General features: G+C 38.0%; 3 protein-coding genes across 3 annotated transcripts; 2 read left to right on the top strand and 1 right to left on the bottom strand.

The window, feature by feature from the left end:
- The first annotated feature begins 211 nt into the window (after positions 1-211).
- On the top strand, positions 212-5,861 carry LOC111783813 (polyubiquitin-like). Its single transcript, XM_023664654.1, has 3 exons — positions 212-294; positions 892-1,801; positions 5,623-5,861. Exons 2-3 carry the CDS (start codon positions 892-894, stop codon positions 5,859-5,861), a joined length of 1,149 nt encoding a protein of 382 aa, XP_023520422.1. The 5' UTR covers positions 212-294.
- On the bottom strand, positions 2,025-2,951 carry LOC111783815 (2S albumin-like). The gene has a single exon (XM_023664655.1). It carries the CDS (start codon positions 2,518-2,520, stop codon positions 2,098-2,100), a length of 423 nt encoding a protein of 140 aa, XP_023520423.1. The 5' UTR covers positions 2,521-2,951; the 3' UTR covers positions 2,025-2,097.
- Positions 5,862-13,849: 7,988 nt separating the features above from the next.
- On the top strand, positions 13,850-15,537 carry LOC111783834 (thiamine thiazole synthase, chloroplastic-like). Its single transcript, XM_023664681.1, has 3 exons — positions 13,850-14,322; positions 14,579-15,067; positions 15,149-15,537. Exons 1-3 carry the CDS (start codon positions 13,912-13,914, stop codon positions 15,320-15,322), a joined length of 1,074 nt encoding a protein of 357 aa, XP_023520449.1. The 5' UTR covers positions 13,850-13,911; the 3' UTR covers positions 15,323-15,537.
- The last annotated feature ends 1,702 nt before the right edge of the window (positions 15,538-17,239 follow it).

Genomic DNA, 17,239 nt, shown 5'->3' with positions numbered 1-17,239 from the left:
CTTGCCTTCTTCAAAAAGCTTTTTAAAAGGCGCTTTTAAATGGAAAATTGACCGTTACACCCAGAAGCTTCTAGCCAACTTATCCAACCGTGGCCAGCAAGTAACGAAGATCAACAGGTGTCAGGTTTTTATTGGATAATGTATTTATACTCGAGGAACGAAAGCCAGCCATTGCGGGTATAAATACGTGAATTCTCCAGCCCTAAGTTCTCATCCATTTTGGAAAAAGTCGAAAGGTTTTGTTCTTATCACAGTTAATTCTAAGTTCCAAATCTTCTCTTCAATCGTCTCAAGGTTTGCCATCTGATCTCTCATCTTTTTTCAGATTTGATTTGTTTACCTTCTTGTTCGATTAATTGATTTTTGAGTTTTCGTTCAACTCATATGATATGTCTTTTGTATTTTGTCATGCCTGTTCGTTAATTCGGAGAGATTCTTAATCGTTGCTCTTCGTTAGAATTACGCACTTTCTTTCTGTTTTAAGATTTGTGATAGGGTTTTGTGGTTCGGTTGAATGAACTGATGATGCCGACATGCTTTGTTTTGCTTCGATTCATGTGATTTTCGTAATTTTCTTTGTTCATTGTGATCATATCTTATTTATGTCTCTTTGCTAGACTTTTTTTGTTTCTTTCAGTATTTGTAATTTTATAATTCCATTCTGTTCTACGACGGTGAAAGTTTGCAGCTAGTGGTTCTTGTTTTTGCATATATGTATCTGATCTGTTTATCAGAGTTCATTTTCTCGATTTATGACTTCCACGACGAAACTTTTAATTTCTATTCACCATAGGGGATGTAATGTTTCTGATCAATTGTTTTTTCAGATTATTCCTGATTACAGGATTTACATCCATTTTCTAATTGATTTTATATAATTGGTTCTGACAGATGCAAATCTTTGTGAAAACTCTCACCGGCAAAACAATAACCCTCGAGGTTGAGAGCTCTGATACTATTGACAATGTAAAGGCCAAAATTCAAGATAAAGAAGGGATCCCACCGGACCAGCAAAGGCTTATCTTCGCTGGAAAGCAGCTTGAGGATGGCCGAACCCTCGCTGACTATAACATTCAGAAAGAATCAACCCTCCATTTGGTGCTCCGTTTACGAGGTGGAATGCAAATCTTCGTGAAAACCCTCACGGGAAAAACCATCACCTTAGAGGTGGAAAGCTCTGATACCATCGATAATGTGAAGGCTAAGATCCAAGATAAAGAGGGTATCCCCCCTGACCAGCAAAGACTGATTTTCGCTGGTAAACAACTTGAAGATGGTCGCACTTTGGCGGACTACAATATTCAGAAGGAATCAACATTGCATTTGGTGCTCCGTCTTCGTGGTGGAATGCAAATTTTTGTCAAAACGCTTACCGGGAAGACGATTACACTGGAGGTTGAAAGCTCTGACACAATCGACAATGTCAAAGCTAAGATTCAAGACAAGGAAGGCATTCCTCCTGATCAGCAAAGGTTGATCTTCGCAGGCAAGCAGCTCGAAGATGGACGAACGCTAGCTGATTACAACATTCAAAAGGAATCCACTCTTCACCTTGTGCTCCGTCTTCGCGGTGGAATGCAAATTTTTGTGAAGACCTTAACTGGTAAAACAATCACTTTGGAAGTTGAGAGTTCAGATACCATTGATAACGTTAAGGCTAAGATTCAAGATAAAGAGGGGATTCCACCAGATCAGCAGAGGTTAATTTTTGCTGGAAAGCAATTGGAGGATGGACGTACATTGGCCGATTACAACATTCAAAAGGAGTCCACTCTCCATCTCGTCCTTCGCCTTCGTGGTGGTCTTCAAAATTGATCGATTCTGCATTTGGTACTGTTTTTTCCTTAATCGTTTTATAGTTGTATAGCCCGTCTGCGTGTATTCTAGTCTTTTGTTATGTTGTTCTAGAACCCATTTGACTAATAAATAATACGTTCCATCTGCCTCTGTTCGTTTTTTATTTAATCTTTCTGAACCTAGTTGCGCACAGAAATTGTTAATTAGTTAGTGGTGTCAGAGAGAAATTTCGATCATGGAATTCATATATCTTTATTTAGTGGAAGCACACGATGATGTGCCGGTGCGGGGCATAGGCGCTTAAAAGTAGCATTGCTGTGGGCGGAGTCCACACATGGATGGTAAGTTCCTAGCCCTCTGTTGCATTTGCCTTGTTTCCTGGGGTCGTCCTTTCCTCGTTTCCCACATCGCTATCTGCTCCAAGAGCTCGCACCTGCACTGCTCATCCACATTCCTCAGCTCTCTGCAGCACTCATCGAAGACTTGCCCTTCTCTCCTCCTCTGGTTCTCGATTCCACGCATCTGCAACACATCTCTGCTCTGCTGCGTGAGGTACTGAACGCAGCTGCCAATCTCCTCGTGGGCCCTCATCTGGCTGCACCTCTCCGCCCGCCTTTCGTTGTCTTTGTTCACTTCCACGGTGGTGATGGTGCGGTAGGCGTAGGCATCAGAAACCAGCACCGCCATCAATATGAGAGCAAGGATCCCTGTGAGTCTCGCCATTGTTGATGATTCTGAAGAGGTAGATGGTGGTAATAGAGAGTGGAGTGAAAAGGGTGGTGGACTGGGTGCTTGTATTTATAGGAATGGGGTGTGGGTGCATGTATAGAACGTGGAGGGAGGGAGTGATTTTGTGTTGTGGGTTCCACAAGCGAAGGAAGGGTAGGCAGCCATGGCAGAGTTGCGAGCTTCGGTTGAGCTTTCCACGTATGTGTAGGCATGCAAATGCGAAGCCGCGTGTGTCATATTATACTGATTTTGAAGTGGGATTTTGGATATAAGTAAATTTCCGGGTTGATAAATATCATGTTTGAAGGCCATTCCTGCAAACCAGTCTTTTCGTGGTTAGAAATTGTTAAGTATCCAACTGAGGTTGAGAGGCTTTCTGTCTCTCTCCACTACAAAAGTTTATTAATTTAACACGGTTAAAAGCAACCTATTTTTGCCTTGCAAATAATTTTTTTTTCTTAGGAGTAGATATTTGTGGTGCACAATTTTGTGGAAGGTAGGTAGTGGTTAAATAGCCTATTCTTCGTTGGAGGTTTTTTGGAAAAAGGTCTGGCAAATCTTCTTTTGATTCCTTGTGCATGTAGTAACTTTCCTTAAAAAAGAGGGTATTCATGCACATTGTGTCCTTTATATAGAAATCAGAGGCCAAAAGGTCATTCCCTTGACTCGTACATAAGAATCTGATCCCACTAGAAATTGAGCAAAAAGGAAGCCAAGAGGCCATTCCCTTAACTTGTACCGGTTATAATCTGGCCCCACGAGAAATTGAGCAAATGGGAGGTCAAGAGTCCATTCCCTACCCACGAGAAATTGAGCAAATGGGAGGTCAAGAGTCCATTCCCTAATACGTACTAATCAGAATCTGGCCTCATGAGAAATTGAGCAAAAGGGAGGCCAAGAGGCCATTCCCTTGACTCGTACCGATCAGAACTTGACCCCACGAGAAATTGAGCAAAACGGAGGCCAAGAGGCCATTGCTTTCACTCGTATCAATCAAAATCTGACCCCACGAGAAATTGAGCAAAAGGGAGACAAGAGGCCATTCCCTTGACTCAACCGATCAGAATCTAACCCCATGAGAAATTGAGCAAAAAGGAGACCAAGAGGCCATTCCCTTGACTCGAACTGATCAAAATCTGACCCCATGAGAAATTGAGCAAAAGGGAGAACAAGAGGCCATTCCCTTAACTCGTACCAGTCATAATCTGACCCCACGAGAAATTGAGCAAAAGGGAGACCAAGTGGCCATTCCCTTGACTCGTACCGATCAGAATCTAACCCCATGAGAAATCGATCAAAAGGGAAGCAATGAGGCCATTTCCTTGACTCGTACCGAGCAGAACCTAACCCCACGAGAAATTGAGCAAAAGGGAGGCCAAGAGGCCATTCCCTTGGCTCGTATTGATCAAAATCTGAGCCCGCAAGAAATTGAGCAAAAGGGAGAACAAGAGGTCATTCCCTCGACTCGTACCGATCAGAATCTGACCACACAAGAAATTGAGCAAAAGGGAGACCAAGAGGTCATTCCCTTGACTCGTACCGATCAGAATCTGACCCACGAGAAATTGAGCAAAAGATAGGCCAAGAGGTCATTCCCTTGACTCGTACCGACCAGAATCTAATCCCACCAGAAATTGAGCAAAAAACTGCTAAATTGGTCTATTTCTTTTTTGGACCTTTGCCCTCATGTTGATTATGAAGCAGTGGAAGAACTTGAACGGCAAAATCAGCATTGAGCTCTACCTAAACAGCAATCATAATATTTTCAGTAAATTCATAAACATTTACTATTAAGATCTTTAATTTAGGTTAATTTTTCAGGAATTGAATAGGTTGAGGTTAATAACATCTTACGCATTAAGTGTCATCTTAATTAACCTCACCTGATTTGATATTGATTTGATATTATTGTATTTGATTATATCATGATTGTGATGGTTGTCCATGCATATATGACATGTATTATAGAGAGAGTCAGTTTGCGGACTCATGTACGTATAGAAATGACATGTCAATATATAAATTTGAGGCATCATAACACGTTAGACTTGACTCTATTGATTGGGTGCGAGACATGATTCCTACTTATACACAATCAGATAATTAACTTATTATTCAAGTCTTAGGAACGCAAATGATAGGTATGTTAAGCAACGAAAATAACGATGGGGCATGCGATTGGGTGTTTGCTTATCAAGCCATGCTGTTTAAACCAACGTGAATTTTTAAGAAGATTGCTCCAAGAAAAACAGGCTAAACATGAAGTTCTTATGACTCAACCACCAAAAAAAAGGATGTGCACCTTACTAAGTAGTAAGTTTCAATTCATAAAAGTCTTTCTTAACCATTATATCATCGATCTCAATCGAATGCAGTCTTAGTTTATTCATGTTTCACTCCTTGGCTTGCGTGTCCCCATATATATTTTTTTTATATTCAATATATCTAATATATTAAATAATAATTTTTACCCTTTAAATTAAATATATTTTTTATTTTTAATATATATAATATATTAATATAAACTAACTAAATAGAAAAAATATCTAAAATATATTCCATAACTAATATATTCTCCAAATATTAACAGATTAAGAATATTTTGACTAATTTAAACTTTGCACTACCTTCTGGTGGAGAATTTATTGATAGGGGCGAAAACATTACTGAGCAATTTATGTATCATGTTGCGACAAGTGACTTATGTTGTCGGAATTGATACACGGAGAAATTTCAAACTAAACCTAATTAGGCAAGTTATTTGGTAAATTATTTATTTGAAAGGTAAATATTTTGTTGGATTAATTAAATTAATGGAGCAACCTGTTTTGTTTTTCCAAAGAGTTGAAGAAAATTGATTGAAGTTGGAGATTTGTTGATTCCACTCCCCAAAAGAAAGAGAAATCTCTTGGTCTTCTTCTTCCTAATTTAATGCAAAAACTTACACCAAGGGAACCATAATCATGTTTACCACTATAAATATGTTGAAACATGTTCCAACAATTTGAGGCCACATCAAAGCTTTATAAGAATCCTTCCAATTGTGGGTTTGTTGTTTTAAGCTAAACCCATTTGAGTGTTGATCTAGTTTGGTAGAGATGGATGTGTTTGTGAAATCTTTGCAGAGTGGCATGATTTTGGCTCTAGATGTTTTGCCGTCGGACACGATTGGCAATGTGAAGGCTAAGATTGAAGCCAAGATAGGCTTACCAGCTGATGCGCTGAGGCTCATTTTCGCAGGAAAAATTCTGGACGATTGTCGAACGGTTGCGTATTATAACATCCAGAATGATTCTGCAATGCACTTGGTTTTCCGTGGTTATGGTGGATTTTAACTGTGTCGCATGTGTAAAGTTTCTTTTATTGTTATTATTATTAAAATGCAACAACACAGTTCATATGATATCAATGCTATATAATGCTATATAATGCTATATAATTAGTAGATTTGGTTGTGTTCAAAATAAAATATGATTCATGTTTTTTTTTTTATTTGATTTGAATTTAAAGTAATGTTTAAGCATACTAGCTCGAGAAATAGAAATTTTCAAACAAAGATCGATGATCTAGAACAATTGTCCAAGGGACGAGGCTTAATTGGCTTGTTTCACTTTAGACATCCCAATAAGGAGACCAACTGATATGTTCTATTTAGCCAAAATTTGAAAGAATATGCACAAGACATCATTACATCATATGTCTATAAAAGAAACTTTCATTCTCGAAAGTGATTAAATAATTCAGGTCATTGTCTATTTGGAGAGGTTTGTAGTTTGTAATGTGTGTCAAGCATGAATATGTGGCAGATGTTATGCACCGCAAGTAGAGGCTAATCTGTATGTCACTAGCTTGATCCGATCTACAATGTCAAATGGTCTGATGATACATGTACTTAGCTTGTCCTTCATCCGACTTTTAGTATGTCTTTCATCGAGGTCACCTTCAAGCATACATTGTTGCAGGCTTGAAACCCAAGCTCCTATATCTCAAGTCAACGTAACTTTGTTATCTATCTAGGGTCGTGCGCATCACTATCCTAATCGTTTGCTAGACCTCATTAGTAGCTTAACGACCTTGGTTCTAATAGCTTGCTCTCACCCACTTTGTCCTAATATACCAAGGACATGAAACGTTTTTTATTTTTATTTTTTTTATATAGGGTTCCCAATTGTGTTGATCCTAGATCATAATATTGTGTTTCTCGTGTTGACCCCTCATCATCATATGCTTATAATAAGGTTGTACCGGGTATGGACGAGGATAACACGAATAGTATTTGTACTATACATGAGGAACTAGAAGAACAAGATCAGACACTTAATCTTGTTGCAACTTATTTCTAATTTGAATTAGTTATGAAATATATGATATTAGTAACGAATATATTAGTTAGAAAATATATCATACATCCTCATAATCAGTTAAATTTGAATAGATATAATTAGTTTATATTTACTCATTTGTAGTTGTAGGTATTAGTTGGTATCTATTTAAAACGGTGTGAATATCAATGAAAATTGAATCTTTAATTCCAATTCTATTTCTCATTCTTAAATCTGCCTTCTTTGGTTGAGTCATAATATTTTCATATCTATTCACACTTTTGAAGGGTAGATATTGGGTCAAGTAGAGGTAGTAAATTAGATAAATTATGAGTTAATGCCACAATGTTCTATATGGAAGGACAGTTTTAATGCATTCCTATCGGGAATGGAGAAGATAAATGATCTTTTGAATAGAATTTTTTTGTAAAATAGATCAAATCATTGCTAGAAGCGAACTATTACTGAGCAATTTACATATCATGTTGAGATGAGTGACTTATGTTTTTCCCTAATCCTCACTTTTGGATTTCTCGACCAAAAAAAAAAAAAGAATAAAATTTATTGGCACAACCAAATTTCTGACATGAACGGTCTCTTTCTTGCCTTTGATTATAAAAAAAAAAAAAATTTAGTTCGTGAGAAATCTCATGTAAAAGTAGCGGTATAATTAAATTTAATGACAAACTCGACAACGATCAACTATCATATACAGATGATGGCAAACAAATACAAGTTCCCATGTAAAATTTGATTGAAGTTGGAGATTTGTTCATTCCACTCCCCAAAAGAGAAATCTCTACGTCTTCTTCCTAATTTAATGCAAAAACTTACCCCAAGGGAACCCTAATGATGTTTACCACTATAAATATGTTGAAACATGTTCCAAAAACTTACTCCAACGCTTCTTTAAAATGCGCGGGAAGGTTTCTTTGAGCTTTCCCGCCCCCCTCAACGCTTTAAAATGCGTCTGCTAAGAGAAGATTTATTTGGGCTTTCCCTTTCGGGCTTCCCCTCAAGACTTTAAAATGCGTCTAATTAGGGGCCACACCGTTATAAAGGGTGATTTGTTCTCCTCCCCCAACCAATGTGGGACATCACAATCCACCCCCCTTCGGGGCCCGGCGTCCTCGTTGGCACTCGTTTCTTTATCCAATCGATGTGGGACCGCCCCCAAATCCACCCCCCTTTGGGGCCCAGCGTCCTTACTGGCACACCGCCTCGTGTCTACCCCCCTTCGGGGAACAGCGAGAAGACTGACACATTGTCCGGTGACTGACTCTGATACCATTTGTAACGACCTAGATTCACCGCTAGCAGATATTGTTCTCTTTGGACTTTTCCTTTCGGGCTTTCCTCAAGCCTTTAAAACGCGTCTGATGGGAGAAGGTTTCCACACCCTTATAAAGGGGGATTAGTTCTCCTCCCCAACCAATGTGGGACATCACAGTATTAGTGTTAAATTACTAAATGTTAAATTGCATTAATAAAAAACACGAATACTAAAACGGGTTTGGAGGAAGGCACCAACGGTATTATAATCAGTAGACTTAGACAATATCATAAATCTTGAGTCGTGTTCAAAATAAAAGATAATTGTTCCATTTACCTAGAATTGAAGCAACGTTGATCTAAACATGCATGCATAAGTGGTGTATGATAGAATAATCGTGTTCACTTGTTCTTACTTTTATATGTCGCGATTTCTTAAATAAGGAATGGTGTAATTTTGTTGGTAAATTGTTTGGAATAACAAAAACAACTAATTTTATAAAGAGATAAATATTTTGAAAATATGGGAAAGTGAGAACCTAATTGACTGCACATCTGCAACCCTGGCCTAGTCAACCCAACCTCTCTGCCCCCAACCGAAATAGTCTCAGCCCACAGCCCATTCGACCCTGCAGCAAACCGCCCAGCACTGCAACCCATACACCAGCAGCGACCCAAAACTAATTCACCAACTCCAGCCCACCCTCACGGCCTGCAGCCCGAGCGCCTGCAGCTGCGACTAAGGAATTTGAGTTATTAACAAAAACGAGATGGACGTTCTAATAAGAAATAACTACCGGTGATACTTGGAGCAACTTCGAGGGATGAAATTCAAATGTACTCGAAATTGGGGATAGTACCGTAGGAAAATAGACTGTTATGATAGGTCCCGTCATTGCAACCGCATATTCTTGCATCATAACCCCGATAGGGGGTCGCTTACTGAGTATTTTTAAAATACTCAAGCCTCGTGCTACTACATTTTGCAGATAAAAGCAAGGCACCTCTGTGAGGTTGACGAAAGCATCGCAATCCCGAGACCGTGACACATGCATAGGATAAATTTGCATTTTCTTTACTAGTATAGGTTAGTGTAGGTTGAGTTGTATTTTCCATTTAATAAATATAGGTTAGTTCAATACGAACTTTCATTACCATTTGTAGAATAGGGTAGTATAGGTTGATTTGTATTTCTTTTGTTTCCTTTGTTAATTTCTTTCCAAGCATCCCTCGCCTCGACCAACATCGTCAAACACTTGAGAGAGAAAGGGAAAAAGGGCGAGTATGTAAATATACCAATTAAGCAACCTATTTGTAGGCGTCCATCACCTCTTTGATCCGATAGAGGATTACGTGCTTTACTCTAGTCTCTAGAGATTCAACTCCTGTTATTAATGGGTCTGGGTAGCTAGCCTATCCTTCGCAGCGGTAACTGGTATCTAAAGATGAGGCGTTACCCCAAATAACTTTGTACTAGGTGGGAGACAACATGGTGAGTGCTAGTCTACATGTCACCCATAAGAGAGTTAGTTGGCAAACCCATCCCATAGCTCATGAAGTCACCCAAGGTTGGGGTGCTACCCCCAGTACGTGCCAGCTCTACTAGTTACCTGCATGATCAACGCTCTCCCATAAGACATATCCATCGTGCGCAATAGTCTATCTATCCTTCTGATCCACCGTGCACAGTAGTCTATTCATCTCTTAGTAACACAACTCTAACTAGCGTCACGCCTAGCTCGATGATACCGTATCATAGTGGAAAAAGAAGTGGAAGCTCCTCATACATTATACCCGTTGCTAACAACCTAGAAGGCTACCATTGTCTACTCGGATTGCTGAGGTGGTTTACTAGGACTCTAAGGGGGTTTGGGAGTCTCATAGGGATTCTCGTCTCTAGGTTTATCATATTCAATTCCCTGAGTCTGTTCGATAAGGAGCATTAGAGCCCCACCCATTGATTGTCTCTCACGATTTAGCTGCACTTAGACCTCTGGAGGCGTTGCACCCTAGGTCATGGTCTAGCCAAACCAACATTCTCACCCTAGGTTTAAGCTATTTCTACTACTTACTCTCTATGGGGAAAATTTTCACATTCATTGACCTGAAGCTAGTGTACAAGTAATAATGCAAATGTCACACATGCTCAACAGGGTGATAACATCCATCAACCACCCAGAGCGCATATACACAAATTTTTCATCCACCATCTCAGCATAATTATGTATAGGTAGTAATAAAATATTGTAGTTCAATAAACCGGGTACAATCTAGATAATCCAACATCAAGTATGTCTACTTCCATAATTATTACATCTACGTAAGCATAGGATATAAGTAACACGTCATCTAGAATTGATTTTTACTAGCATGCATGCATAACTAAGTGATTACTGCAAGCATTGTATTCTAATTTTCTTGTGGTTATTTATAGATTGGTCGTGTACCTCTTTAAGTACGATTTCCCACCAATATGTCCAAAATTTCTAAATTTCCTCTAGTGTGACCTAATTCGCATCAAATGAGATTAGTATTAAAATCGGGATGAAAAACTGGGGTGTCAAACGACAAAGAAAAGGTGATTCACATGTGGCTGATGCGTTCTACACACATCGAAAGGTATCCTTATGCGTGCGTATCACGGGCCAGACGAAGCTACAATCGCGGGTTGCGGGGTCAAATGGTGGGGGATGGGTCACCCTAATTCGCAGGTGCTAGTTTGAGTTTGCACGTTGGTTGTCGGATTGAGTCGTGGATGTAGGTTGTAAGTACGAATTGGTTACCAGGTCGCGGGTACGGTTCAGGTCACACTGGGTGTCGTTGCTCAAGGGAGGATGCATTCATCTGGTTTGCATTTGACGTATGTCCACCTTTGGCTGGGACGCTTCTACCGTCGTCAATCGACGCATGTCCTACCGTCGTTCGTTGGTTCCTCTGATTAATTTTTTTTTGTATTTTTCCTCATGTTTTACATTTCAAATCTACTTTGAATTCTTAATTCAAAACAAAATATTTACTTCACGAGAAACATAGGCCACATATCTAGCAATTCGAAAGTAATTTTTATATAAATTTTTATCAACCACATACCTTAATAAACAAACTCGACTAAAGTTGGTAATCTATTTAATTTTGTAAATGATTATAAATAGAGAGTTTTCACTGCTAAGTGTGTGGTGATTTTAACAAATATTCTCAGTAAACTGATCGTAAATATATCAATTTGGCCTTCAATTTTTTAATTATTTTTTTCCTCGAATGTGTTAGAGTTTCTACTCTATTTGAAGTTCTCATTGTTTCTATGGTCTTCTCCCCGGTCGGTTATAGGTGATCATGGGTAGTGTTGTTGTTCACCACCACTTTTAGTGGGATGAATATGAGCCAGGATTGTTAGGAGAAGGAAATCACTCAATGAAAAATCGATTTGGATCAGTTTGCGATCGATTCAGCTTAATTCAACTTAGTTTAATCTGATTCATTGTTGGTTCGTTACATTCCATTTGATTCGAGCTTTTCACTAGTTTGATTTTGGTTGTACAGGTTGATTTTTCCTTTGGTTCACGTTCAATTTTTATAATTTTACTCTAATTTTGATTGATTTAAAATTTTTGAAAGATTAAGAAATTTAAAAAAAATTTATGTGGTTTTTATGTGGCAGCTAAATATGTGATGATGAATTGACAATTTTGCCCTTGACAAAGACGACATAAATGAATGACTAAGCTGCCACATAAAAACCACCTTAACTTTGTTTGTCTTAAAGATATTATTTTTGAGATTCCTAGAGGACCAACAACACCTAGCCCCTTCTTAGAGATGTTACCTATAGCAAGTCGTGACTCTTCTATTCATGTTAGACTTCTCTGGAGCTCAAGAGCACCTCGACTTATGCGCATGAAGTGCGATGACCAAATGGACTATGGAGAGTAGAAAACGAGAGACTAGATGCACTTTGAAAACCCAAATACATCCTTGAAATAGAAGTAGAATATATGAATTTTAAGAGCCTAAAAGTGATATAAGTGAACCCAAGTCATGGGGCTGGCCAACTCTAAGACCCTAATTGAACACCTAGGTTAAGAATTTTTTAATATGAGAAGTTTCAACGAGAGTCTAAAAGTATGTAACGGCTCGAGTCCACCTCTAGCAAGTATTGTCCTCTTTTCAATGTTACTTTCTTAAAACATGTGTTAAAAACTTTAATCCCGATGACAATATGCTATTTAAAAACTTAAAAAATCTTTAAAAATCTTTAAAAATAGATCATTGATTACTAAATTAGTGAAAAAAAAAAAACAAACCCTTAAACATAGGAATTGTAAATAATAATAATAATAATAAAAGGTTGAATTTTCATTTCTAAAATGATTTATTGTAGCTCAATTTATCTTTTTATTTATTTGTATGTTATATAAAATAATAATGTTATTGAAGTCTTTTCATTTCTTTTTTTTTTCTCTTTTTAAATCGCCTTTATTTAAAGTTATGACTAATTATCGAAGATTTTATATGAAAGTGACAATTTTATCACTCTCTTAAAAATAGAGTCCACATTCTAGTAGGGTGTTAAGCGACACAAACACAAGGTCTCGTGAACACCACACAATGACTAGCAGCAATGTACGGTATTTTTTTCTCAAACGTGCAACAAATTCACGTGAAGGAGTGAAAAAAGTGAACTCGCAAGAGATCAAGAGAGCGAAAAGGAAAGCAAGAAGAGTATAAATTTTTTATTTAAACACAATTTTTTAGAGCGTATGTAAAATAAATAAATAAAAAAAAAACTCAATTATAAGATTTCATCTTGTTTTAATAATAGCCCGCTCTCAAGTCGAAGAGGACGAAAAATAGTGGATGCACGGGAACAAGTTGAGATGTGATGTAGCTAATGATGGGGACGTCAATTATAAATGAGTGAGATAGGAGAAAGATATTGTGAATTTAATAATATCAGGTAGAAGAAAATAAGTAATTTCTATCTTAATAAATTAGCATTATTTTTTTGTTAAATAAAATTTGATTTTCCTTTCCCCTCAGTTTAGAGAAATTATTTAGTAAATGAACAAATATTTATAATTAATTGACTTAATTAGCGTTAAAAATTGGTAATTAATACAAACAATATATTTCTCAAAATGGCATTAAAATGAGTGGAAAAGAATTAAAAGAAAAAGGAGTGGCGCATATATAAATATGTTTTTGATATATAAAAATATCTCTGAGCAAACGTCAGATATTGGAAAACAAATATAATATATATTTAATCACAATGGCTATCATGGATGACACGTGTACAACCCTACCACCTCATTCTCAACCCTTCATTTTCTATCCTTTCCCCACGTGTCCCCTCCCAGATATTTTTAACTTTTTTATTTTTTATTTTTATAAAGTCAGCAGGGTTCGATTATTATTTTTTTTAATTATTTTAAAAATCTCATTTATTATAAAAATAAAAGGATAGCGCAGTATTGAGTTAGATTAGATTGTAACTCTAATTTTAAGTTTGTTGGATTAGTGAGATAAAAAAAATATAAACCTGCAAATGGAACTGAGTTTTCAGAAATTCAACTTAGACGTAATCGATGAGGTTGTCAGGTCATGAAATTAAAAAAAAAAAAAATTAAATATCTAAATATAATAATTATATTTTGTAAATATTTGAAATTTAGATGTAAAATTGTGTGCGGTAGTCTTCGATATCTTCTATAAAACCCTTCTCCCTTCCCATCTTCTTCACACACTCACTCATCTCAAAATTACATCTCCTCTGTTTTCATCTGCTTCAAAAATGGCTTCCATTGCCTCTTCTCTACCCACCAAGCTTCACAGGCCCTCCTTGCTCGAATCCTCCTTCCATGGCTCCCCTTTGCTCCCTACTCCTTCTTTCCGTCTCAAACCCACCACCGCTGCAGCCTCCCTCTCCATCTCCGCCTCCGCCGCTCAGCCTCCCTACGATTTGAACCAATTCAAATTCAACCCCATCAGGGAGTCCATCGTCTCCCGGGAGATGACCCGCCGCTACATGACCGACATGATCACTTACGCCGACACTGACGTCATTGTTGTCGGAGCTGGATCTGCCGGTCTCTCTTGCGCTTATGAACTCAGCAAAGACCCCTCTGTTCGAGTCGCCATCATTGAACAATCCGTCAGCCCTGGCGGCGGTGCATGGCTTGGCGGCCAGCTCTTCTCTGCTATGGTAACAAATTCATTTCCCTTTCCATGTATACCCATAACGTCTCATTTTCTTCTTTTTTTTTTTTTCTTCCATATTTGGATGGATGCTCTGTTTTTTGTTCTTTCATTGGAAATACCCAAAATTTTGAAAAAACCCACATAGCTTTTCATGATTTGTACTCATGCATGTCGTTTTAGAATCTCGAGATTGAATTTAATTGGGAGATTTGAAGTTCTTAAGCCTGGGAAAATGTTTGATTTTGAGTTGAATTTAACAGGTGGTGCGGAAGCCAGCCCATTACTTCTTGGACGAGCTGGAAGTGGAGTACGATGAACAAGAAGACTATGTCGTGATAAAGCACGCGGCTCTGTTCACATCAACGATCATGAGCAAGCTGTTGAGCCGGCCAAACGTGAAGCTGTTCAACGCCGTGGCGGCAGAGGATTTGATCGTGAAGGAAGGCAGAGTCGGCGGCGTGGTCACGAACTGGGCGTTGGTGTCCATGAACCACGACACACAGTCTTGCATGGACCCCAATGTGATGGAAGCTAAGATCGTGGTCAGCTCATGCGGGCACGACGGACCATTCGGCGCCACGGGAGTGAAGCGGCTGAAGAGCATCGGGATGATCGACAGCGTACCGGGAATGAAGGCGCTGGACATGAACTCGGCGGAGGATGCCATTGTTAGATTCACGAGAGAGGTGGTTCCGGGAATGATTGTGACAGGGATGGAGGTTGCGGAGATCGACGGAGCGCCAAGAATGGTAAGGATGGGTGATGAAATTGAATAAATGACGATGAAATTGAATGAATTGTAATGAGATGTTTTGAATTGGTGGATGCAGGGGCCGACGTTCGGGGCGATGATGATATCAGGGCAGAAGGCGGCGCACTTGGCGCTGAAGGCATTGGGGAAGGCGAACAGCATTGATGAGAAGGGGGAGAATGGAGGAAGGGAAGTGGAAGCAGCAGAGATGGTACTGGCGGCGGGAGAGACGCCGGAGGTTGCAGATGCTTGAAGTTTTACATTTAATTTGCTTTGGGGTTTGGGGTTGGTGTGTTTGTTTGTTTGTTTGTAGTGAGTTTTGAGTGAAGAAGAAAGGGGTTTGGGTCTGGGGGTTGGGGTTTCCATGTAATGGCTCTGTTGTTTTCGTAGCATAATGGGTTAGGTTGTTGGGTTGGGGTTGGGGTTTGTGGCTCAGTCAAAGACAATATCGGTTGCCTTTTTCTTTTCTTTTCTTTTTTTTTTTCTCTCTTTTTTGTTAATAAATATGGGGTTTCCAAGATATCTCTCCTACAATGATATTAAGGTAAAATTGAAGATACTTTTTAACTTTTTTAACCTAAACAAAAAATATTTTCATCATAATTATTCAATACATTTAAAAGGTAAGGAAAATGCTGTTTTCTATCCTTTTTTTGTTTTTTAAATGGTAGATTAGAAAAAAAAAAAAAAAAAAAAAAAAAACCACTTTGAAACACAGACATTAGTTTCAAAAAATACTTTCATGAAAATAATATCAGCTTACTGCCATCCAGTTCCAAAAAATAAACTTATCATATTTTTAAAATTGAGATAAAATTTATTTAGATTATAAATAATATATATTAAAAATAGTATAAAATATATGGATAGTATTATAAATAATGTATTTAAAAATAGTAAAAGACTAGAGAAATATGAGAGTTGTGAACATTGTTAAGTTCTTTAGAGTTTCATAGAATTTGGATCCAAAGTGCAACACACATCGGTGGGATCAAAAGTCCACCTTTGTTTGTTGCACTTTCGATCACAATTCTATTTATCTTTCGTATCACAGTCATGCTCTAAATTACTTAGTCATGTCAACAAAATTCTCAAATGTGGAATAAAAGACTCGAAAAAGAAAAAGGAATCGAGCCTACTCGAAAACATAGTAAGAAATGATGAAGACTCCAAAAAGAAATAGAATTCTCAAATGTGGAATAAAAGACTCCAAAAAGAAAAAGGAGTCGAGGCTCCTCAAAGCTATAGTAAAAAATGACAAAGACTCCAAAAAGAAATAGAGTCGAGCCTCAACTAAGGGGAGATGTACTTTGTTTGAGGGGAGGTGTTGGATGAAAGTTGCACATCCCCTAATTTAGGGAATGTTTATGGGTTGATAATAAAATAATACTCTCTCCATTGATATAAGGTGTTTTGGGAAGCAAAGCAAAACCATAAAAGCTTATACGGACAATATTATACAATTGCAGAAAGTCGTGTTTGTCTAACACACATAGTAATCCTCTTTCAAATGGATGGTTTTGACCCTTTTTAAATGCCATTGTCGACCCATTTATTTTCACCTATTGGTTCTTTGATAACATATCGAATCTATACAAAAACATAACTATTAGTTGAAAATGAACTCCCTTAGCCAATCAAGATTCATTCTCCACACATTACGACTTAGCATGGTCGGGTAATACAAAGTTAGGATGTAATCGATTCAAGAACATCAACAAATTTTCGGCACTTGGTTCAAAGACTCATTCTCACAAAAACAAGAGGTAAGTTTGAGTCTGCCATATCATCACGAACGAAGAATTAAAAGTGTTTAATAGATCCTAAACTTTAAAAACTTTTTATATAAACATTTATGAAGAACAAAATTATAAAAAAATTTACGAATTTAATCTTTTAAGTTAATAGACTTATTTTATTTTATTTAAATTAATAGGTTAAGAAAATGCTTGAGAAAAGGAAGCGAAGGAAGCAGAGTCAGTTTGTGGAGGGGGCGAAAATGGCGGTAACACCAGAGGCAGAAAATGAACCTGACTCTCTCTTCTTCTTCTTCTTTCTCCTCCTCTCTTTCCTAACAATCCCTTTCCATTTCCGACTTTCCTCCACTCATTTTCCCCCCTGCACCGCCGCGTCATTGCGCGGCGCCGCTTCCCGCCTTCCTTCACTATCT

This window comes from Cucurbita pepo, unplaced genomic scaffold (genome assembly GCF_002806865.2).
Source record: "Cucurbita pepo subsp. pepo cultivar mu-cu-16 unplaced genomic scaffold, ASM280686v2 Cp4.1_scaffold000102, whole genome shotgun sequence".
In the NCBI taxonomy this organism is placed as follows: Eukaryota; Viridiplantae; Streptophyta; class Magnoliopsida; order Cucurbitales; family Cucurbitaceae; genus Cucurbita; species Cucurbita pepo.
This window is presented reverse-complemented; position numbering and strand designations above follow the sequence as displayed.